The sequence below is a fragment of the Sparus aurata genome, chromosome 7 (genome assembly GCF_900880675.1).
Source record: "Sparus aurata chromosome 7, fSpaAur1.1, whole genome shotgun sequence".
NCBI classification, from domain to species: Eukaryota; Metazoa; Chordata; class Actinopteri; order Spariformes; family Sparidae; genus Sparus; species Sparus aurata.
In genome coordinates, this window is record NC_044193.1 from 13,595,902 (window position 1) to 13,619,075 (window position 23,174).

General features: G+C 41.0%; 2 protein-coding genes across 2 annotated transcripts in view; one reads left to right on the top strand and one right to left on the bottom strand.

The window, feature by feature from the left end:
• The window catches only part of slc9a8 (solute carrier family 9 member 8), a 19,461-nt gene extending 11,550 nt beyond the window's left edge, over positions 1-7,911 (bottom strand). Inside the window, exons 1-4 of the mRNA XM_030423748.1 lie at positions 7,553-7,911; positions 5,906-6,087; positions 4,516-4,596; positions 2,710-2,768 (exon numbers count right to left, since the gene is read on the bottom strand). Of these exons, the coding sequence (XP_030279608.1) occupies positions 2,710-2,768; positions 4,516-4,596; positions 5,906-6,087; positions 7,553-7,794 (564 nt within the window). The 5' untranslated portion in view covers positions 7,795-7,911. The remainder of the gene's footprint in view (positions 1-2,709; positions 2,769-4,515; positions 4,597-5,905; positions 6,088-7,552) is intronic.
• Positions 7,912-9,746: 1,835 nt separating this feature from the next.
• b4galt5 (UDP-Gal:betaGlcNAc beta 1,4- galactosyltransferase, polypeptide 5) overlaps positions 9,747-23,174 on the top strand; it is a 34,870-nt gene continuing 21,442 nt past the window's right edge. Inside the window, exon 1 of the mRNA XM_030423085.1 lies at positions 9,747-10,546. Coding sequence (XP_030278945.1) covers positions 10,438-10,546 — 109 coding nt within the window. The 5' untranslated portion in view covers positions 9,747-10,437. The remainder of the gene's footprint in view (positions 10,547-23,174) is intronic.

The window sequence follows — 23,174 nt, forward strand, 5'->3', positions numbered from 1 at the left end:
TGTGCTGCCCTTTGGGGCTTAAAACACACTGACGCCACTGAGGAAAATGATAATACAGACAATACAGTACAGGCTAGAAGGCCAAAACTGAGAGAAAACTAAATTATTATCTGAAGAACACAGCAGATGCAAATATATTCACCTATGCATTTCTCTCCGTGCTCTGCCTGAGAGACAAATAGCTGCTAGCGTGTTACTCCTTAACAGCATGCCATTTCTTCTCCAATCTGTGTCAGAGCACAGGGGAGAGATGGGCAGATGAGAGAACGCAGTGAACAGTACCAGAAAAGCACATAAGGGAAACGCTCTTCATATGCTGGATTGTTGAGATAGGACTGGAGATAGAGGTGTTGGTAGCAAGCAGCAAAGAAAGCAGATTGCTGGTGAAAGATGAGGGCAAAGCCACTGATGACAGGATGCCACTGCCTTGGGGGTTCGTACACCCTTGGTGGTGGGGCAGGCTTGAGGCTTGCTAGATTAGCCAAGTGGGCCAGCTTTAGAAACATACTAGTTTGGAGGTGATGACGGCAGCCTTAAAAAGGTAGCCGCAAGCATGAGACAAATCCAGTTTAAACCTGCTAAATGAGCCATGGATAGCATATATGCACAGAGATGCAGTTGAGAAAGTTACACTGACAGAATCGCATTTTTGCCACTGGCCATGTTACTCATGGCACAGGTTACAGGGTGCGTCCTGCTGTGAGGGATCTCTCAAAAACAAATAGGTCCGACTTAATGGATTTGCATCATGGTCTGGGTCTTCTGAAGTCTTCTGCAACCTATAAACCAAGTAGCGTATCCATGCTACTGCAAAAAACGTGCTGCTTTTCACATCATTACTTTATTCCACTCTAATATAAAACGATCCGATAGTGTTCAGATACCACTAACAGCATCCGAAATGCCTCTTATACTTCCCTAAAATGCTGGAAAAGATATTGGTAGGTACAAAAGTCACCAATACCATACAATTTATTTATTAGAACAGGGACTCTGCTACTTCCCAGCAGTGTCCTGTACACAGATTTTTTTCTTGCACAAGGAGTCAATATCCACAAACAGCAAGCAACATGTGTCTTACTTCAAGTAAAAATATATACATTTTTATAGATTTTAGTTTATTGTTGAACTTTTCGCTGCCTCTGTGGTACCAAGCTGTAACCATCTATGTATCTATACAATTAGGCAGACTAGACACTACACAAACTGTTGTTTTTTTTAAATGCCGGTCAGAGTTTTTTGTCAGTCTTGTTGATGACAATAATTCATTCCCTGATGGAAGGGGCTCTGTGGTCTAGACCAGCAAGGTGCCAATCTCAAACCAGTTTTCCTGGCCAAGATCCAGTTCTTTGGCTGTCAAAACACAAAGAACTGGTTTGAGACCAACTCTGAACAGTCCCCCCAACTTCCTTGATGGACAACCCCTAAAAGAGATAACAGTCAGGAGATTCACAGGACAGGGGTAAAGGGGGGGGTAAAGGGGCTCCCGGGGCTCTGGTTACTAGTGCCGATGACTCAGCAACACCCTGGGGCCCCGGGCTAAAAAACAATGGGCCCCAGTGTGCAAGAAACATTGACACAACCTGTCCTCTTTTCACTCCACCCCCACTCACTCGGCATCTCTCTCTCTCTACCTCCCTCGTTCATTCGTTCTCTCACTCACTGGCAGAGAACAAGGAATGTTAATTAAAGGCTGTGAGAACCAGGAGGAAAAGAAGGAGGGCTCATAGGGACACAATGAGAATGATAGCAGGCAAAGAATGGTTGTGTATCACTATGAAAAGGTAACGGAGTAGTGATCGAGAGATGAGATTTGTGACAAAAGCTCAGGACAGGAAATGAATGACCGAGCAGAAAGGCAGGCACAGAACGAGAGATGAAAACTGCAGCACAAGGACGACAGATGTTTATTGGGTTGGGGTGGGTGGGGGGTTCCCGGCATATTTGCTGTGGTATAAATTGCATCATAGCAGAACTGGGAAAAGTGGTTGTATACTATAAGCTTGGGGCATTATGTTTTCAATTAGGCAATGGTTCAGCAATGCTGACGTTTGTCCCTGCCCTCAAAATTACAGTTAATTTGAGGAATGCAGTGGGCGTAGCTCTTGTGTTTATATACTGGAAGCAACTTTGTAACTTTAATTCAACTGCATGAAATGAAATATCTACATGGAACAAACCTGTGTAAAAATGATAATGCATCGCATATGTGTTTGTGTATTTTACTTGTGTGTGGTGTATTGAGGAATGTAGTTGTTTTGCCTCATGCTGAACCAATCCAAACCAACCTAAGCACCATTAAATGCCAATTGCATACAGAAACAAAGATCGGTCAAAATAAAATTAATCTACAACTATTTGAATAGCAGATAAAACATTTCAGCCATTTTCATGTTCCAGCATTATGTCTTTAACTATCTGTTGGCTTCATTGTCTTTCATGATAGTTAATGAAGAATCTTTAGGATTTGTCTGTTGACAAAATAAGAAATGAGGTGATGCCACTTTGCAATGAGCATTTTTCAAATTGTTTTGACATTTTATATTCTAAAAAAGTAATAATCTAATAGTGAAGATAATCAGCAGGTTTACTGAAAAATGAAAATAATCATTACTTGCAGACTTGGTTAATTGTGAACAACAGTATGGTCAGTGCTGTGTGGATACAAAAAGATGTCCAGCAGTGTGTGAATAAGGAATCCAACTGTACCTTCCAGTTGGCCAGTTCCTGAAACTCGATGATCTTAATGAAGCCTCCCATTAGAATCCCTGGAAAGAGGGAGCAGTGGAAAAAAATCAACACCCTGGTTTAAATATTTTACAACTTCTTATAAAAATTTCAATACAAGCAGAATACAAATGGGTGCAAACCTTAGGCAAATTGCTATACAAGTGGTTAGAACTAGACTACCTGGCAAATGAAATGTCCACCATAGTTGAGGACTAAATTAGATAGGAAAAGTGTAAAAGGGCTATTGTCTTAGTTTTGTCTTTGACGTACTCCCCTCAGGCCCTCGGCTCTCATTACCCAGCCCAGCAGAACATTAGTTAAAAGGGCCAGGAAAAAAACAAAAGACATGTAAAGTGCAAAGAAAGTGGAGGAGATAAGAAGGAGAAAGAAATCAGTATGAGCATCAAAGCATTGTTTAAGAGCCAGATATATGGGCAAACGAAGTGATCGTGAAGAGAAAGACACATAATGAGTAGATGGGATACAGGAAGTGAAGAGGAAGGAAAAGCAGTTCTTCCTGATTTGTAAGCAAAGTGTTATCTTTCCTCAGCAGAGTCACCGCTCCAAACACTGAGAGGAGCTCATATGCACTATGCAGGGCATGCAAGAGGAAAAGGCCTTCAGGGTCAAGACAGATGTGTGTCACTGAGTTTGAGTGAGTGTAATTGCATAAACACGTCAAGAGGGAGACAATGGATGGCATAACAGGAAGTGGAATTAATCTGAAGTGACCTCACATGAAGAAAAAACTGAATGTCTGGAGAAAGAATAATAACTTTTGCAACCGAGTGCTATGTTGAAACCACAAAGCACTTTCCAAATCTTGCGTATGGCTGCTAGTGATTCCTGTCGGCTAACTGTTACTCATCTTACAAAGGCGAATTGGCTGTCGCTTGAAAATGATTTTAGTACTGGGTCATTCCATGCCAGCTAAGAACCCAGAATTTACAACCTCCTCCCAGTTCATATAATGGATTTCCTTGATTATTTAAATAAATACATGTTACATGTATCCTGAGGCATGCTTTTATTTTGCAATAGATGGCATGCTGTTCTCCGTGTGCAGACAAAATACTAATCTTAGTTCTTTAGCTCCATACATATAGCTAACTACAGATTTTAAATCTCTGATCTTTTCGGAATTAATTTATAGTGGCGACAGATTATTCATTCAGGTTAGAAAAAAATTATTCACTTGATTACTGTCAAAATTCTGCAACTATTTTTCAACACAATTCAGTTAAAAACAAGCAATTGGTGAGGGTAAGAATCTCAAAAAATGATTCAATCTAGTTTGGAGGGCCTTAAAAAGTAATTGGAGTACAACTATAGGATTTTGCAAGACCCTGTGAATTTAATTGAATGTTTAAACTTTTATTTTTTTTTCCCCCCAAGAAAATCCACGACATGCACTGGGAGGGTCTTGTTATGGAATTATCATATTGTAATCTTAAAGAGCTTCACTGCTCTGGACCTGTTCGCTAATTCACTGCTGGACAAAGTGGCATTATGTTAGGAATTTTCTATGACACAGAGATAAGGAAGAGAGAGAAAGACGGAAATTGTGAGAACAGTCATAAACTATTTATACATGCTCTAAAAAAGCAAAAGTAAGAGTATTCTGGCAAACTTCCAAATCAGTCTCAGGATTAGCTTGCTGTACTCCAACTGTTCCTGCCTTAAAAAAGGATTTCATCTAGAGCTCTCAAATACAGAAACATTTGTTTCTGCTTCCCTAGATGCAGCCTGTGCAGAGAAACATGTTACATAAGAAGAAGAACTCACCAAGGGACACAACAGCCACGCTCTCTGGAAGGAAATGCAGCTTGAACTTGATAAGCAGGTGCACCAATATGATGCAGATACCTAGAGTGAGCAAACAACACAGAATGAATATTCAGGACTAATACATCCATGTCCCAACCATCATGTCCCACAAACTCAGCCCAAAAATAACTGCACGTCATATAGTGTTAAGATCTTTTCTGTGGCAGCTTTCCTCCACATCACATGCAGTAGACAGGACAGGGATGTCAATGAATAACATATAATTTCCCTCTAACTTTATTTACTCTCATTCAAAGTCTAAATGGAGACTTGAATTCATATCATATTGAAGCAGTTGCTTGACATTTAAAATAATTCTGAGACTGTAAACAATAAAAGATAATTGCCTCCAATCAAAACATAAAATTAGCGTGTGAAAGAACTATGAGCCTTTAATCATGTTTATCAATGTGCTGAATCTGCACATACACAAATGAGTTCAATTATGGTGACAAACCCCAAGGCCACAATGAAGTTAAGTAAACAGTGATTCATACATAGAGCCAAAATGCAGTGCATTGCAATGAGATAACGATAAGACACAGTGTATGCAGCACCAAACCAGCAGAGGTTGGTTTATAAAAGCTGGACTGTTTAGTCATGAGGGAGATGTTAAACTCAGGCCTAATTAAATCACACACACTTGTTGAGGGCAATGCTACCTTAATGTTAATACGGTTTCTGAGTAGAGCTATTTACTAATCTACTAATGTGTGGTTTCTGGATTGTACTCTGAGGTGACTTCACATTTATTGACCTCAGGAGAAACCACTGATGGCTTTAGAAGAAAATGACTGCAACTCTGCATGCTTTCTCTCAACCAATTAAATATTTGTTGCATAGAAAGAGTTGGTTCAAGACAAAATAATCTGTCTGCAAAGTCAATGAGTCTAACTGGTAACCTTATGTATAATGTATGCCATTTCCTTGGTCTATAACCTTCAAAGTGGTAAGCATATAACTTAACCAGTAGTGATCTAAAGTGCATAATGGCCACTCTGTGTCGGAAAAAGCACTTCATGTTCACATACTAATGTGTAACCACATCCTTTCCTTTATCCACTTCCTTCATTTGAACTCGCCAGCCACACATCTGATTTAATGAAACACTCAAGTAGCTGTACATTCACCCTCCATAATTGGCTGCTATGGGTCTAAGTTGTGTGCATTATATGAACACCAAGATCAGGAATTTGTTTTCTTCTTCGTTTATGTTCTCTCAGAATGACACCTGACAAAACTCCTCTCAGAAAACAATGTGCATAGGTTTTTTTTTTGCTGATTGACAAGCTACAACAGAACATAAGACAGAGTCTGACAGATATTTAGCAATTCAACAACTACCAACCAATAACCAGCAGGCTGAAGAATATGGTCAACCCGCTGGACTGCTCTTCCTCTTGGGCCTTGACCCCTGTCTGCACAGGTAAAATGGGCTTGGGGGTTGGAGGCGCCGGGGTCGTCGGCTTGACAGCAGGTGTTGTAGAGTGGAGGGTCTCATTGCTGTAGGGCTCAGTGTCATTGGACTTGCTGCATGGACACAGTCAGGAAAAAATGCATGTTGGTGTGAGGCATAGAATCAATGGATCGATCAGATAGATGAGGCTATGGATTCAAAACACAACATAATCACAGAATTAAACATCAAAATCTTGCTTTTAAATATAATTTTAGAATTGGAGAGCAGAGATAACCCTCCTAAAAAATGTCCTATTAACATTTAATCAAAAAATAATGTTAACTAGTTAGTTTTGGATGTCATAAAAGCTTAATTTCAACCTCACCCAAATAAACTGTAAGGTTTGGAACACCTGACTTTGCAACAGAGACAAAACATGGATGGACCCTTGAAAAGATTTCAGAGAGAATTTTTTATTTTCTTGGGTGTGGCAAGGCAAGTTGGTCCCCTGGAAGGTTTATTATACCCAATTTGTTTAAACATATACCATTTTAAATTCAGCTTTTGTATTGTTTCATATTAGGTTATGCTGCTGAAAAACCCCTGAAAAAAATCTACTTAAAACTTAAATACTTAAGTAAAAGTAAAGACATGGTGTTAAAATATGACTTTGCTAAGAGTGAGAGGCACTCATATGGATAATATATGATCGTAAATGTACTCAGGTTTAAGTTAAGTACAAGTGAAAGTAAATAATATATACTTACGATATCAACACACTGTATTTAATGGGCGGACCAATTACCATATCAGATATTCAGCATTTTCGTAATCATCACAATAATTATATATTTTTATCCAATTGTCCATAAAATCAATTTATTTATAAATAATCTACTTTTACTCTGCAACTAGGGTATAAAGTCAATGTAGTGTGGTAAAATTACAGCATTTGCCTCAAAAATGTAGTTATGTGGCAGTATGTAGTAGCAGAAAATTGAATTACTCAAGTTAAGTACAAGTACCATTCAAATTGTATTTAAGTACAGTAATAGAGTGCTTATTATTGTAAATATGAATTCAGAAATGTATCTGCCACATGAGCTGCTACTAAAGTCATACTTTGCTTATATTAAAAAGGGGCCCTAAGTAGTTTTGGAGACGAATTTTAAACACAGAATTTTAATAATCACAATATTAAATAACAACAATAATAATAATAATAATAATAATAATAATAATAATAATAATAATAATTCAGAAATATTGACATTTTCCATAATTGAGTAATCAAGTTGCTCTCAGAGGAAAATAAGCTCCCCAGAACACAGCTTGAAACTACAATCGTAGTAAAATAAGTTAAAAAAAAAAAAAGAAAAAAGAAAAAAGAAAAGAAAAAGAAAAAACTACATAACACAAATCTCCAATAACTGTCTGGTTGGACAACGCGTCCTTCAGTTGATCCTGGACTTTACAGCAAGACACTGAAAACCTGTTTAGAAGCCCGTGGAATTAAGCTATTGCTAGCTACTTAGCCACATTGGGCTAGGTTACGCCAAAGAAGGACCGCTAAAATCAATATTTGGTGGCTCAAACCTGACAGACTGTCCATCTTTCTGTTTCGTCTCTTCGTTGGTATCGACTCCATCTTCCGGTGCATGTTTTATTAATGTTTGCTGGCTTCCAGCTGGTATGTTATCCTGATGGTGCACATCCCCTCCGTCATCTTTCTCAAGCGGGTCCAACGACTCTTCCCTCTCAACTCGCCCTGGTACGCACGGATACACGAATAACAGCAAAAGGGATAACAGCACAACTTTATGGCTAACGCCTCTCATATTAAAAACAGCGACTTTAAACCCGAAGTAGACGTTTTGTTACAAACAAGACTGGAAGGTCCATGTCGACAGCTCCTCACATCTGTTGACATAACGACTCCACTTCCTGGTTGAGGCTTTGTGGGTAATTGTAGTCGTTTACGTTGCACGGGCGCCATGACGGAATATCAAAGACACAAATGACCGCAGCTTGATGTTACTGCTAACAACAATATATTTTTCCTGTCATAATTAACATCACTCCACTTTCAGCGGTATTAATATAAAACATGTCAATGGTTCACAGTAATTCCTGTTCACTCAATTTCCCATGAGCCAGTGTAGTGTAGCGTCAGCCATTCGCCTGCTGCATCATGGATATTGTAGTTTTCATCGTAGCGTGCGCTTGCTGTAAATTACCTGCAGATGTGGGAAACACTGAAAAAAGATGCAACTACGCAATAATACCCTGAAGTCATATGTGAATAAAAGTAAAGATGTTGTGTTAAAATATTACTTCGGTAAAAGGAAAAGTCACCTATGAATAGTACTTATATATTACAAGTAATTTTCTGACAACAAATGTATTTTAGAAATCAAAAAGTAAAAGTAAATTGTAAGGTGAATTTAGACATTTGTGGGCTTTGTACTTCAGAATCATTGTGGGGTTTTTTTCTCATTGCTGATTAAATACATACATTTAAAAAAATTGCTGCTTTGGCTCTGATGCAGAATGTAATCTGCAACAAGTAACTAAAGTTATCAAATGAATGTAAAAGAAAACAAGGACAACATTTTTGTCTCCTAAATGAGTGGAGTGGAGGAATAGAGAAGAAAATGAAAATGATCAAGTAAATTACATGTAAATACAAATTATGCAGTAACACAGTACAGCTGGATTATATCTGTCATGTGTTTTACCTTTTATAAGATATAAGGTTTATTTCAAGGTTTAAGAAAAACAATATAACTGTAGTCCATTTATGCAACGCTCAAAGCACTAACCTACATAAATTGATGAATAAATAATAAGTTATTTGAAAAAATACACTGGGTGCTTTGTTGTCTGGAACATATTGCTTTGAATGTCAGATACAATAGTGATATCAGAAATTTTCAACGTCAATGTTAAAGTAATAAGATAGTTTGTCTCTATGTAATTGAGGTACAGGTAGATTGAAATAGGCATATAATCACAAGGACAACAAATCTGAACAAAGATAAGTTTAAAAAAAAAAAGAAAAGCAGAGAACTATAAATAAGTAGGTGATAAATATGTGTATGTAAAAAAAGAAACATACAAAGTACAAGTCAAGTGTTCTGTAATAGATAGAAATACACTACTCAGTTAGGGACATTGGAATATGGGTGCATATGTGTGTGCGCATGGATATGCAATACAAGTCAAATGAAATGTGTTTTAAAACATAAACATTAAGACATGTCACAGAATAAACAACCAAGTGAAACACTTAACTATCTAATACCCCAAACTAATTTTGAGAAGCGTTATGCAAAGGGATAAAAGTACTATATTACTTTATCTACAAGAAGTGAGTGGCTGTGTATTGTAGCTTGCAGGATTTATAAATGGGTGATGTGTAAAAACACACAATAAAATGAATACAGTTAAATACAGACTCCCTGCAATAAACCCTGTGTAAAGCCAATTAAAATGAAAGATATGTGTTTAGTGTTTTTTTTTTCTTGTAGGCCTAACTGTTTTCAATGTGTTGAAGGGTTTTTAACCAGAACAACAACAACAACAACAACAACAAAGTAAATAAATAACGATTATAACCTAAAGGTGATGGGATCCAGGCTCATATCAGCTAATTATTAAGCTAATGAAGAAAAACATGTCCAATGTGCGGGCTGCAATCAGCTGGCGAGTGAGAAGTGCGGACACATGAGGTGGTGCTGTGACTGCATGGTCATAAATGAGACCGGCTGTAATGCGAGTCCTGCTGAGCTAACGTTAAATAGCTAGCTTATGATAATGCCATATGCCATAACGGTGTGAAGACGTCGCTCGACCGTTGACGGTGGCTGCTGCGTCGCTGCCAGTCCGTTCGGTCGCCAGGTTCCGTTTGACAAACGTCGTGTGAGCGCGCTCTTGTTTTGTCGGCGGCTGTTAACGCCCACTGTAGGTATTGCTCATTTTGCAGAGGGGCTGCCCCATTCATAGGGCTAGCAGGCAAGGCAAGGCGGGCGAAAGCAAACACCATCAGCGACGTAGCGTGTGAGCCAAAGGATGGTCTGTCGCTGACAAAAGGAAAGGAAAGGAAAAAAAAACACAACCTAGGCCAGGTTAAACTACGCTATCGTTTGCCGGCCGTTTCGACCTCGGACACTCTCTCAGCTAAAAAGCCGAAACCATCCTCCTCAGGAATGGAGATTTGAATGTCTTGATTGAACACTGGAGGACCTCTCCTGTGCCAGACCTGCCGCGGAAATACACTGACTTCCTCGTCGCCTAGCTCCTCACCGCTGCCGCAGACCGGCCAACCTACTCGGCTCACCGAAACCCCCCCCCCCTCCTCCCCGCCACCCCCAGCCTGTCCGCGGATCGCCGGCTCTGGCATCTGGACGCATCGGGGACCTGGTCTATCGTCGTTGTAGATAACGTAAACGTGCCTGTGTGTGCTTTTTTTTGCTGCCTGTATGATGCCGACACATTTGCGGTTCCGGAGAAGGTCATTCCTTGGGCTTATATTTCTCTTTTCACTGTCCACCTCCGCATTGTACTTCATCTACTCCGCCCCCGGAATCGGTAAGTGAAACCAAGCCGATGATATTTTTCAAAGAAAATGGTCACACGTTTAAATGAGGTGAGGTTGTTTGTATGGGCTGTTAGGTCATGTGTGACAGCTCGGCTTGCCTTTGGGAGTGTAGACTAGCGAAGAAGAAGGGGCCATGCGCCTCGGCTGAGCCTCGATCACTCCCAGTCGATGATGAGACTCAGCTGGATGCAGGGACTCAATCCTTTAATATCCATGTACCTGGCCATGATAATAACAGTGCTACTGATGAGCATCATGGCTACTGTAATCATGCTGGTGTTTGTAGGCCCTAACAGCTATGATTATGATGCTTACAGTGGCTGGCGCCACGGGCCAAATATGATATTTTGGCATCGATTTTGGCTTCATTAGTGGCGTCCATAGGATAGGGAAGGATGACCAATGTGTAGCTCATGATCCTCACCCTGTCTGACTTTTAGCTCCTTGGCGGGGCAAAGGTCAGCTTGTGAGTTGTGGATTCAAAGGCGTAAATGACATTTGTGAAGTCAACCTGAGCACAGAGATCACTGCCGGATCAGTCGTCCCTGACATCATTAGCTGCCCCTAAGTCACATGCAGTTGTGTGATATCACATGTCCTGAATCTGTCCTATCATTTATTCATTCATGTGTCTTGTCATCCCCTCCATTCTCTCTATTTTTTTCTTTCTTTTCTTCCTGTCACTCTTTGCTACTCTTCCTCACTATCTGTGGTCTCGCCCATCCTTTTCTTGAAAGGCCTTGCGGCTGCACGTATCTTATCAGCCTAGAAACAGAGGTGAAGCATGCTTGCTATTTTTGTCATGACGATCACCCATGGAGTTTCCAGAGATCAGTCACTTTATTGCAGCTAAACAGGCAGAGTTTATCTTGGTGCATAACTCTTACAGCTTCTCACATTTTGACTCTGTGCCCATCAGATCTGTTCTAACTTTCCACTGAGTGTGCAGATGAGCAGCAATGAAATGGTGGCCCTTTCTTCTAAAATTTAAAGCAAAGGTTACTATTTGAAGAAACACAAGGTGTAGTTAAAACTCCTGGGAATTTTCCATATTTACTGCCATCATCAGCTGCAAATCCTGTTGTGTTCACTGAACGGGCATGACCGGTGATGTTGGGCTTCCTGGAAACAATCTAATACAGTATCTCTCCGTTTAAAAAAAACAATCCAGCCCCCAGAGGCCCCAAATCACCAATTCGAGCCAACATACAACAACAGACCAATGCTGCAGTTTTTACAGTAAAAGAAAGTCCAAAAACGTTTTCAGATTTTACGATTTACGCTCATAGATAGCTAAGGGCTTTTCACTGCCAAAAGTAGGAGCCTGTCTTCTCTGGAGTGGAGTGAGTGAATAAGTCTTCATGTCACAGAAGCTTAGCTTTTCTAACACATCAAAGAGAGAGCTGGTCCTTCTTACTCATCAAAATGGGTATCGATCCATTCACGCTTTTTACCTGCTGTGGACAACTTAATCAATATTTGGATCAATTCTCATATGGAGGACACATTACTGACAGGAATAGCCGGTGTAAATCCCAGTTACGGTTAGCAATGATTCCTCTAAATGTGAAACTAATAAACAAATAAGTCATTGAGCAACTAGCAGGATAAAAATAATCCATGATTCACTCGTTCACTATTTTCCCAACTCAAGTATTGATGCTGTTTGGTACTTGACTAAGAGCTGTTCTTGACCATATCCCATCCTCCCGGGGCTTTGAGTGTTGTAGGTCTGTAATGGCCAAGTGGTTTCCTGGGGGCTGGTTCTGAAACGGAACAAGGACCAGCAGCACCAGTCCATTAATTATAGATGGTAACCAGCAGCTAGGCAGCTTCTGCTGCTGTTACTAAAAGCTGCAGTTTAGTCTTTTACACTCTGGGTGCCCGGTGGAGCTGTAGCAGCAGGCAAATCAGGTGGGGGTTGGGGAGATCGTGCTTTAAAGGAATAGTTCCATTTTTATTTTTTATTTTTTGACACAGGGTGCTACGTTTAACTTAATGGTAGTGATATTGATGCATGGCCATTAGCTGAGGTTTTCAGATCTTGTGGTTAGAGATACAGCGTGTCAAACAGAAATAAACAGCAGCAAATGCAGCCAGTGGGCAAAACCATTTTAAACCACAGCGCGGCATTAGCATTCGATTCAACCGTCCCCAACAGAATACATCATCTTTAGCTTAGAGTCTCCTCTCACACCTGTCGGTATCACAGATCTATTCAACAGAGGAAAATACTTTGATGATGCAGAGAAGATTGAGGGATAAATCAGATGTTGTGTTCTGGCGTGGTTGCATTGGTGGGACTCTATTTGTCAGCTACAGTTTATTCTGATCTGACAAACTGGAGCCTCGCCGGGCCATCTTCCACATGCTGTTGCCTGAGCTATTTCCCATACATCAATATTACTTACAGTCAGTAACTTTAACTACCAAACTGCATGCCTGAAAATCTGCCCTGTGCCCGTAAGAGCAGGTGAAGACAGATCCAGTCGTCAGAGTGGGCTTCAGAGATGCCAGTTCACATCATTTCTCTACCGCTACATTCCCCCATAGTGTTTTCCCTTTGCCATGATTATCTTAAGCATACAATGCCCCCCAATCTGGTGTCCCCTGTAGCATCAGAAGGGGAGTCCTGGCCACAGTTGTGTTCACTGTATCATCTTAAAATGGCAGCTACACTTTGAGGGTGAACAGATCACGTAAAGTGATCATATAGGAGGGGACCTGGCAGTTGGCAGAATAATTCAGAGGAAAAGAAGGAAAAGATGGATTGAAAATGGAGGAGGAAGGAGGGGACATAGAGAGGATGAAAGAGATGAGCCGAGCTGCTTTCCTTCTGCTGGTTTGCACATCGGGGAACCCATCCAGAACACCTGAGCAGGGCTTCCTATGATACCCAGGTGGCTTCAGCGCTGAATGCCCCAATTTCACAGCTTAGTCCATCTCTCTCTCTCTCTCTCTCTCTCTCTCTCTCTCTCTCTCTCTCTCTCTCTCTCTCTCTCTCTCTCTCTCTCTCTCTCTCTCTCGCTCTCTCTCTCTCTCCCATCCCGTCTTCCATGGTCTCTCTCTCGTTTCCTCTGTCTCCATGTACTCATATGCACTGACACCCCAGCCCCTGTGTTGCCCCCGAGCATGGCTGCTGACTGATGCGGGCTGGGAATGCAGGGCACAGCTGGGCCTGATTGCAGCAGTTTATTTAATTAAAACATGAGAGGATCCCACCGGAGCGAAAGCTAGGGGAAGACACAAGGCTCTATTTATAGGTTTCGAACACAGATGCACACACTCGCACACCTCCACATCCTGGGAGAGCAAGGAAGACAGGTGCTTCCCTTTGTCTTCGGAGGCCCGGTTCATGCTCCCACCTGAGCGACTGTGTGTTTGCGAGTGCATATCTGGCTGTATTACTGGATATATTTGACCACGTACCAGATTTATCTCAAGGTGTGGCCTGCTGGTTCACAGTGTGAAGCAATACAGACACGTATAATTGGTTAGGAATGAGGAGGAACAACCAGGGTTTTAAAGGAGCTTTAGAGTAACCGTGCAATGTAAAGGTGGAGTAAGGAAAAGGCTTAGACGGAGTTACCACCTTGACTCGACAAGTTACAACAAAAATTTGCTCACAGCCCTTGAGACTAAACTGGTCTTTCGTGGTCAGTGATAACAGTCAGCTTTGATGCAACCTCTTCAGTGGAAGACACGACACATGCCTCATCTAGCTGTCATTGTTTCCTAAGAGATGCTCTTATTGCGCAGGCTGCCTGTAAATACATAGACCCTAAGCAAATGATAGCCAAAGCAGATAAACACACTTCCTGCACTTACAGCCAGGAAATAATTGCAGGTCTGCAGGTGTCAGGCCTTCAAGTAGGTCTGCTTTATCAGCATATAACATACTGAGAGTTACCAATCATAAACATACCCTCTGCTGCCCAGTGCAATTTTCTCAGGCCCTTATTTTCAAGCTTATGAGAATATGCCCGCCATCATAAATATAGATCATCTCAGTGTGTCCTCTGTCAGTAAAATGTGTTGTGTGTGTGTTGTTGAATCCAATACAACAAAATAGAAAACCACTGACAAATTTGTTATTTACTTGAACAATGGGTATGATGGGTTACCATGCAAGTGATGCATAATCCGTCTCTAACAGCTTTGACAGCTTGCTGTAACCACAATTATCTGCTTCATCTAGACTAAATGCGTTTTGCATAACATGGTGAAATATGTTTCATACTAGCCAGCTCAGGTGTTGTGGGGAAAAGTAATTCATATCACAGTTTGATTTGATACAACCTCTTGATATGATCTGTAAACCCTGGCACCAGCAGAGCGATGCGTTTGCGTGAGGAAATGAGGCAGAGGTTTATCCTTGCTTTCCTAAAGTCATTTTAGTTTTGACCCTGTTTTGCTTTCTGACACTTCAGCCTTTTGACAGTTTATGGCCAGTCGACATTTAAGTGACGTCAGTTCATGGTGTCATGTGTGTGAGTGTGTGTGTGTGTGTGTGTGTCTGATTATGTATTTTGGTACACTTGTTCTTCGTAGAGGTCCACAAAACTCTTCTTAACGCGTCTGGATATGGCTGCTATTTTGGGTGAAAGAGTACATTTTTTTGGCACCAGAGGGTTATTGGTGTTGTAGTTGCAGATATTCTTATCATAACATAACCAATATATACTGTCATTGTCATGGTCAAAATATCAAAAATAAAACTTCAGGGATTCATTTTTGAGACTAGCAGAAGGACCATGTTTTTGATTTGTGCTTGCCTTGTGCACTGTCATCATTCTCATGGATGAGATATCATAGGCCACTTCTATGCTATCACTCTGTGCACTCTCCACACTAATGGCACTATATCCCCCCCCCCCTCGCTGCTACTGGGCACGCTGGTCTCTCCACAGTGTTCAGTGAAAGCTGTTTACCCAGAGAGTTTTTTACATTTCCTCTGGTCACACCCACCTGGCTGTGTGTGTGTGTGTGTGTGCCAGTGTGCACAAACATGATTGTCCATTCACATACATGTATGTCAGTTTGTTTGTACAGCCACTTCCTGCTGACAATGCGTGACTTGCCTTTCCCCAGGAACATTTGAATTCTAATTTGGGTAAAAACTGGCCCTTGCGAAAATCAGATAGATTATCTTGGTGCCATGCAGTTTGGCACTTTGCATTTGAAGGAAATGAAAATGTTTACATGAAGCTAATTTTTAGATAGATTGCAATGTGTTTGTGACAGCATTGTTCAGATGATTGGCTAATTACCCGGTTGGGTTAAGGGGACTAAACCATTAACTTTAGTAAGATGGAAGACACTGAGTTCAACTTCCTGCACACGGAACATTTGTTCATTGTGCTACAAGGATTAGCTAAATCTGCACTTTTTTGATAAATGAATAACACTTGCTCTGTATGATTTATAGCACTGGTATAAACTGGTGACTTAAACAACAAACTAGCTGTAATTAAACTGCCTCTCCAAAGCCTTGTAAAGTTTGTCTTCTTCACAAGTTTATAGGCATTAAAATTTGAAGCATTGTTGGTGGTAACCATAGTGCTCAGAAATAGCCGATTCAGGCAAAAAAAACACTGGTTGTGGTAAAAAAGGGTGTGTGTCTTTGTGCAAAGCAGTGGTTTGTGAGTACTAGGGATGTGTATACTGGTGCGTGTCTGTGGCCATGTGTGCTTCACAGTCATGCTGCTTCTGTGCTGATGCCTCACTTGTATTAATGCAGTACAGCTTCTCTGGCACTCTCAAAGCCATCCATCTCTCGACCTCAAGACTCACTGTAATACTACCCCCACCCTACCTCGCAACCTCTTTCTGCTGCCTAATTGATCCATCCATTTATCTCAGCCCAGCCAGCCTCTTAAGACTAATTTCCAGAGGCTAGGGATAGCCGGGGTGAAATATTAACTTGGTGCCAAGCTGCCTCAGATAGATTCCATTGTGAATAAACAAGTTGATAGTGATAAATTATGCACTTTCTCTATTTAACCTCTGTAAAGTTCCTCCGCTATTAAATTTTTTAACATAAACAGAAAGCTATAAAATCAGAATGAAAGGAAAGCACGGATTGCTGGTAGCACAGCAGTTCAATCAAATACCTCCGGCTGGAGCACTTAAGGTCTGGCGTTTGACATTTTCACTGCAGTTACCATGGTTCCCTGAGGGCTTGTTCCCGACCAGGACTGACTCCTTTTTATTGTCACGGCAACCAAAGAAACATGCCATTCTTGTTCCCATGATGACTGGGGTGACAACTAATCCCCAAGGATACAGTCATTACAGTCATTTGGGACAGAGCCATGGACTGTCTCTGTGTCTGGGACAACTGTGCACTTTCAAAGGGACTCTTCAGTAAAAAGTCGTTACAATCAGTATAAATGCCTTTAGATAATGCCAAGTTTTTCTTGTACTCTACCTGTGATGGGTCAAAACAACACTCGCCCCATAACTTGGATAAACATGGCAGAACTGTGTTTTCTGCTTCTTCCTAGACCTTTTGCACTTGTAAAGCTGCCTCTAGTGGTAGTCTGTTACGTCCCTGTACAGTCCAAAGGACATGTGACTCTAAATACTCTATTAACAAAGGAATTTAGTTAAACATCAATAGAGTGGCAGTTCATTGCACCTTGTGAGTCAGTCAGAGGCAGGAGCAATCCTCTTAAAGCCTTTCATTGACCGTGTGACACCCTACCCACTATCACACACGCACACATGCTCAAACACACACACACACACACACACACACACACACACACACACACACACACACACACACACACACACACACACAACCACTGCACACTTCAAATATGGTTTACTATGATACGGGAAGACACCACACTGGAAAGGAAAAAGATTCCATAACTATTTTGACTGTGGCACTGTACAGTCTCAGTCTTTTTGCTGTGATTGCAGGTGATGAGAAATGCTGTAGTCCTCGCTTTTATCAGCACACTTGGAGAGCTTACAAAGTTCATGACAATTCACTTTTAACCTCTATAAACAGACATCTGCATGCAGGTACGGGACACAATTTTGGAATAGGAAGCTTTCTGGTTCCCATTTGTTGTCATTTTGTATTCCGAGTAGTATTGATCAATCAATGGTTTGAGCAGGCTTTGATGGCATGCAAGTAAACAGCCTGTATCAAGAGCAAAAGAGGTGGAATGCACTGGCTAAAATTTTGTCTCATAACCCAATGGCTATTGACAAGCGACTATTTAGCTTTTTATAGGCTTTTTCAAAATGTCATTACCTAGAGATAAGTGGTATAAGGAGTAGCCGAGGTATGACAACTGATGGTTATCATATTGTACATGTAAATTTGCTTACTGTATATGTAGCATTTAGTTCTACTGTATTCGCATTTTAGGTTTTGTTTTGGTTGAACAAGCGCTTTTCCAGACGTCCATATTGATAACTGTATCATATTCAATAGCACGAAAGAAGAGACTTGTCTGATCGAGACTGTGATAACATGCTATACACAGATGAACTGTAGATCAGTTCCAAAAAGATGGTTTTGCTGTTGCATAGTTGTATTTATTTGGGTGTAAACCAGCAAAAATGATGAGTGTTTGGTTTATAGGACAGGTAATCACATTCACAAATAGTTGAACCAAGTCAAAGAAAAACTCTATAAACTTGTATGAGGATAATCCTTCCTTTATGCTAAAGAGGGCAGGGTCTGTTTAACAGCGATTCGCCCAGCTTTGTTGTTTTATTTACATACTGTATGATTGATTAATCATCTGGCCTTCCCGTTCAATGACATTGCCACACTCGCATGGAAAATTCAACTTGTGTACACAGTTATTCAGGTGCATCTGGTCACAGAGTTCTTCACATCATTGAAGGTGTTTCCAGATATTGTCCTATGTTGATATGAACCATGGAAAAAGCTATTGTAATCTTGTAAATGTTAAGATGAATCTAAAAAAAATGGTCCAATCCAGGCAAACTACTCTAACTGTTCTCAGTTTAGACTTAAAGTTGTCTAAGTCTAATCATAAGCTCAGGAAAGAAGCCACTCCTATTGCAATTTACAAGGAAACATTTAGCAAATATATGATAATAAAGTAAAAAAGAATATATCTATTTGTTTGATCAAACTTGTGCTTGAATTGAACTTTTAGCTTTCCTCAAGCTAAATTCCTTTTCCTGTTATAGATAACGGCAAGTGACGTATGTTGGCCTGCCAGTAGAACAACATAGCAACCAGAGGTCATCCCTATACACACAAAGTAACTCTAGTCCTCTGTATTTTACTGTTGTCTGTAAGATGACTCATGTTCAACCCCTGTAGTCTGGATATTTGACCATAGACAGATGGACAGTGGAGCTGGGTGCAGTACAGGTGGAGGGTGGAGGGTAGGGTAGGGTAGGGGTGTACCTATGTTTAGATGGAGAGTCGTGAGTCCTTTTAGAGGCAGACTGAAGGTCTCGTGTCAAGGCACTAATCATTTATGTAACCCAATCATCCTGAGGAGAATCCCAGCCTTTGTTGACCTGGTCTGGGCCTCCTTTTGTTATTGAGACTGTTACCGTGGTTACTTTGGTCATGCAATTGAGGGCAGTCAAACTGTGACTTGTGATAAGGGTGAGAGGGTATAATCCAAACACAAATATTGAGGCAACTTGATGACGAGTAGAGCACTACTGATGGTAGGGATCATGTTTGGGATGACTGCATCTGTTTTCCCATTTCAAGTCTTTTAATGAAAGCACAGACACCTGTTTTTCCCCATACATGATATGTTTGTATTTACATTAAAATACACAATACATTTGAACCACTTTTTAAATACTCGATGTAAAGTGTCTTCGTAGCACAGCAGTGGACCCATGAGTAGTGCCCACAGCCAGGTATTGTATTCCCCAGGGGTGGGAAATAGGATAGATTATCCTTCTAATCCCTGCTAAATTAATCACCTTGCTACAGTCATTGAAATATCACTGCTTCCCAGTGCCTCAAACAATATTAAAAATCAAGGAGGAGGTGTGTTAACACAAAGGGAGAATTTCCTACGAAAAAGACTGGAACTTTATAAAATACCTGCTTGACTGTGGAGTTTGTCCTCCATCGTTTACATCAGAATTGCATCAGGAAGGGAACTGTATTTGCCATATTTTTCAATAAACATATGTGCATATGAGTATTAATTTAAGACCAACTTTAAAAACTTAGTATTTGAACCCGCTTGACAAAAACTGAAATATCTGTTAGACAGGCGTTAGCCTTTTGGACAGTAGTTATTGAGCCTTTCCAGCTGTTTGGCTCTGAACTTTATTGCTATAAACATTTCTGGAAACCTAGGAACAATTTGTTGAGTACCTGAAAATAATGGTTCTTGGAAAATTCCTCTGAGTCACATAAAACAAATTGCAAAGTAGTAATTTGAGTCTTCGTGACAGATCATCTTGCTAGATATTAATAATGATCTTTTTTTTTTTCTCACCAGTAATTGAATATTATCTCTTTACCAATAAATATTACAAGTCTTTACGTGGTTTTTCAGACTAACAACACACTGGTGTGGATGTGTTGCTACGGTGCTGGCGTGATGAAGAAAAACAAACCATCAAGGAAACAAAATGCAACTTCCTTGAGAAAGATAGTTGATTGTTGTCCCCAGTTCAATCCAACCTCGGAAATACTGGCTCCTTGGGTTGGTGTCCCTAGTTGGCAATCCAAAGCGTCGGTGTTTAAGAATCTGAGACTGAGACTTGACAATCAACTATCTTTCTCCGGGAAGTTACATTCTGTTGCTTCGATTCTTGGTTGAAGGCTTCCCAGAAGTCAAGAAATCGCACTATAGTTTACTGTCCTCCGAGGCAGGAGGCACAGCAGCGCCATGATGCTCGTCTTGATGCTTGGAAGTTAAGTAGCATATTTAACCATACTCTACAAGCCACACCAACACTGTGAGCTTGCCCTTAATAGACTGGCCATTTTAGTGTGTTGCCAAGTGAAGTTTCATTTTGTACAGTGAAAGTTTAGCCAGGGTCTTTTCTTTTTTGTGCAGTGTCTTTTTGCTGACCCTCTCTAGGAATCTCTACTACACCCATTATGTGGTCATCTTGACATACCAAGGAAGCTGCATAATCTGTTGCACTGCTGTTTGATATCAGACTGTACATTCAGTTTCTATCAGTGAACTTGTGGGAGTGGGAGGACCCCGGTGAATTATTAGTCTGAACGCAACCATGATGGGATGAATTCTTTTAATGTTCTGTGTCTAGTTGTGTCCCCTTTGGTTATTCTTACTTTTATATCAGTGCCTTTATTAATTGTAATTTATTGGATTCTGGGTTGTTGTTTTTTTTTTTGCTACTGTAAATGTATTTTGAAAAGTGCTATACATATAAAGATAATTTTTTCTGCTTTTTCTTACATCCGCCTGCCTCATTTTCTAGGTATCCAGATCAACACCTCAGGTTGGCCTTGGCAGCAAACGCAAACAATCAGCAGAGAACCTACGCAGGAGCTTCATTAGGAGGCTCCTCTAATAAAACCTCAGGAGGGCAGCTTAGTTGATTAACAAAGCACAGCGGTGGCCAGAGCTGATTTACATGCCCTGTGTGATAATGGCACAATTTCACCAAATGCTAATTACCAGCTGCTTTTGTTATGCTTTGGTGTGGCCTTGAAGATTAGCAGTAAGATGAATAGGCGGCCAGACCAGACATCATTTATTGGATCCTCGGGTAGAGCTGTCGTTGTGAAAGACTGTACTCGTATAAATTCCACTGTTCCTCAGCTGCATCAACCAGTCCATGTTTGAAGTCTCACTACCGTCACCTCCTTTCTTGCCTCCACAGCTCAGTTTGATTCCTCAGCCTTTCCTGTAAAAGATGTTTTTAGTGATGTAGCATCAACAGAATCGGTGTCATGACCTGGATTCTTGTTGGCAGAAATTACTTGGTTTGTAGCTGAAATCTGAAATTCATTAATCAATTTAGCAACGCTTTGAGTTGTTTACACAACCCTCAGTGCATTAGAGAAACAAATCCAGCCTTTCTCATGAAATATTAACTATAGCTACCAAGCCCGCACAATGTTTTCAAATGACTACATCGAGACATTTGTCATATGTGCAGCACTGGTGCATTAACGCATTCCTCCTAATTACCATGCTCTTATCTTTTTCCAAGTTAAGGAGAATGACGTTTTAATTAAGCAATGGTGTGATTAGCTAGTTTACCTAGTGTTTGCCAGTGATTTTGGGCATGTACACAAACCACAATGCCCTGTTTAATTACTGCATTAGTGGAATAATGGAAGCCAAATAGTTCGTTGCAGAGAATTAGATGTGGAAATCAGTAAGGAAGGGCATGTGTGTGACGTGCCCCCCCCCCCCCATCTTGCTCAAGTGTATGTAGCTACTGTGGCAGCGTGGTATTCTAGCTGCCTGCTCTGGCCCATTTGTTCAGTCAACAGGAGTAACCTCCAGCTGTGAAGAGACCTCATCTTTCTGCTGGGAGGGGAATGTGGAGAATGGAGTGAAAAGGAGAAAATAGGCAGAGACAGTATGGTGTGTGTGTGTGTGTTTGAGGAGTAAGGGGTTATTTCAGGTATAAGTGTGCATGTGCGTACCTGTCTTTCTTTGTCCTCTGTGCACCCTGTACACTGAGCCACTGCAATAACACAAGAATGTTCTGGACAGCTGCCAAATATAAAAGCAGACGGAAGTGGGCTGGCAGAGGGAAGCGGCGGGGGTACTTTGGGAATGAATTACTGCTCACCGGCATTCAGACACCACAACTGTCTCACTTACTGTAAGTCCCGGTATTGGGACAGACAGTACGCGTGGGTTAGCTGGTATCAACAGGATTATACGTGCACGAAGTGTAATAATTGAGTGATAAACTTATTTTTGAAATCAGGGATTGCATAAAGAGGGACTGGGTTGGTGTAAGAGTGCTTAGGCAGGAAACAGACAGAAGAGTTGCGGAGATACAGGAAGCAGAGAGGGCATGTGGAGGTAGGAGCACTGAAATGGATCTTGAGTTGATTTAATGACCTGCAGTGTAGTTGCATTTGGCAGGAGTTGAGTTAAAGGCCGATTCAACCTGCAGTTACAGTTCACAGGAAGAATGCAATCCAATGGGGAGGGAGAGCAGCAGCGGACATGGAGGGGAAGATTAGGAAGGGTTATCAACACATGGAGGCATACTTAGTACAGCATCCAAGAGCCACTGGAAAACCACCCAACACGCTGGGTACAATCCAAAACCTAGATCCTCATTGCTCATCCTCTGTGGACGCTGCGCTCTTGTTGCAGAATCCCTGATATCACCCAGATTAGCACTTCAGTTCCTGAACTGTCAGTTTCTGCTTCTTTTACAACCACACTGATAGCTATTAACTAATTTCTTTTAAACTTGTTGCCAAATGAGGAACTTTATCTTCTGCAACTTCTCAGGTAGTAAATCGTAGTTGTTCCTCAACTCACGCGGCCTTCCTCCTGATGCTTACCCCACTTGAATAGCGTCCAAATTCTCCTTTACTCTGTATGCACTAGGCGCAACGCTGTATATGTTGTGCGATATGCCCAAAATTTGACATGATTTGTTTTTTATCAGAGATTATAAGCAGACAAA